General features: G+C 71.2%; 1 protein-coding gene across 1 annotated transcript in view; it reads left to right on the plus strand.

Moving 5' to 3' along the window:
* Positions 1-281, plus strand: part of KLHL30 (kelch-like family member 30) — a 12,341-nt gene that overhangs the window by 4,052 nt on the left and 8,008 nt on the right. The window contains exon 4 of the mRNA XM_010862070.1: positions 153-279. Within this exon, the coding sequence (XP_010860372.1) occupies positions 153-279 (127 nt within the window). The remainder of the gene's footprint in view (positions 1-152; positions 280-281) is intronic.

Raw genomic sequence — 281 nt, forward strand, 5'->3', positions numbered from 1 at the left:
GCTCGCCCCCCCCGACGCATGTGCACTGACGCAGGGCCACACTGTGGACCCACAGCAGCTCCCAAATGCCCAGGCCACGGCCAGCCTCCGCACCCGGGCCCCTCTGACCAAGGATAGGGCCTGCCCCTAACCCCAGCCCCCTGGCCCCACAGGCACTGCTGGCCCTCCCGCAGAAGCTGGAGGAGGTCCTGGTGGTGGTGGGCGGGCGGGCGCTGGAGGAGGAGGAGGAGGGAGCTGAGGAGCTCGCCCCCCTGGCCGGGAACTTCGCCTTCTACCACACA

This window comes from Bison bison, unplaced genomic scaffold (genome assembly GCF_000754665.1).
Source record: "Bison bison bison isolate TAMUID 2011002044 unplaced genomic scaffold, Bison_UMD1.0 scf7180017864475, whole genome shotgun sequence".
Classification (NCBI taxonomy): domain Eukaryota; kingdom Metazoa; phylum Chordata; class Mammalia; order Artiodactyla; family Bovidae; genus Bison; species Bison bison.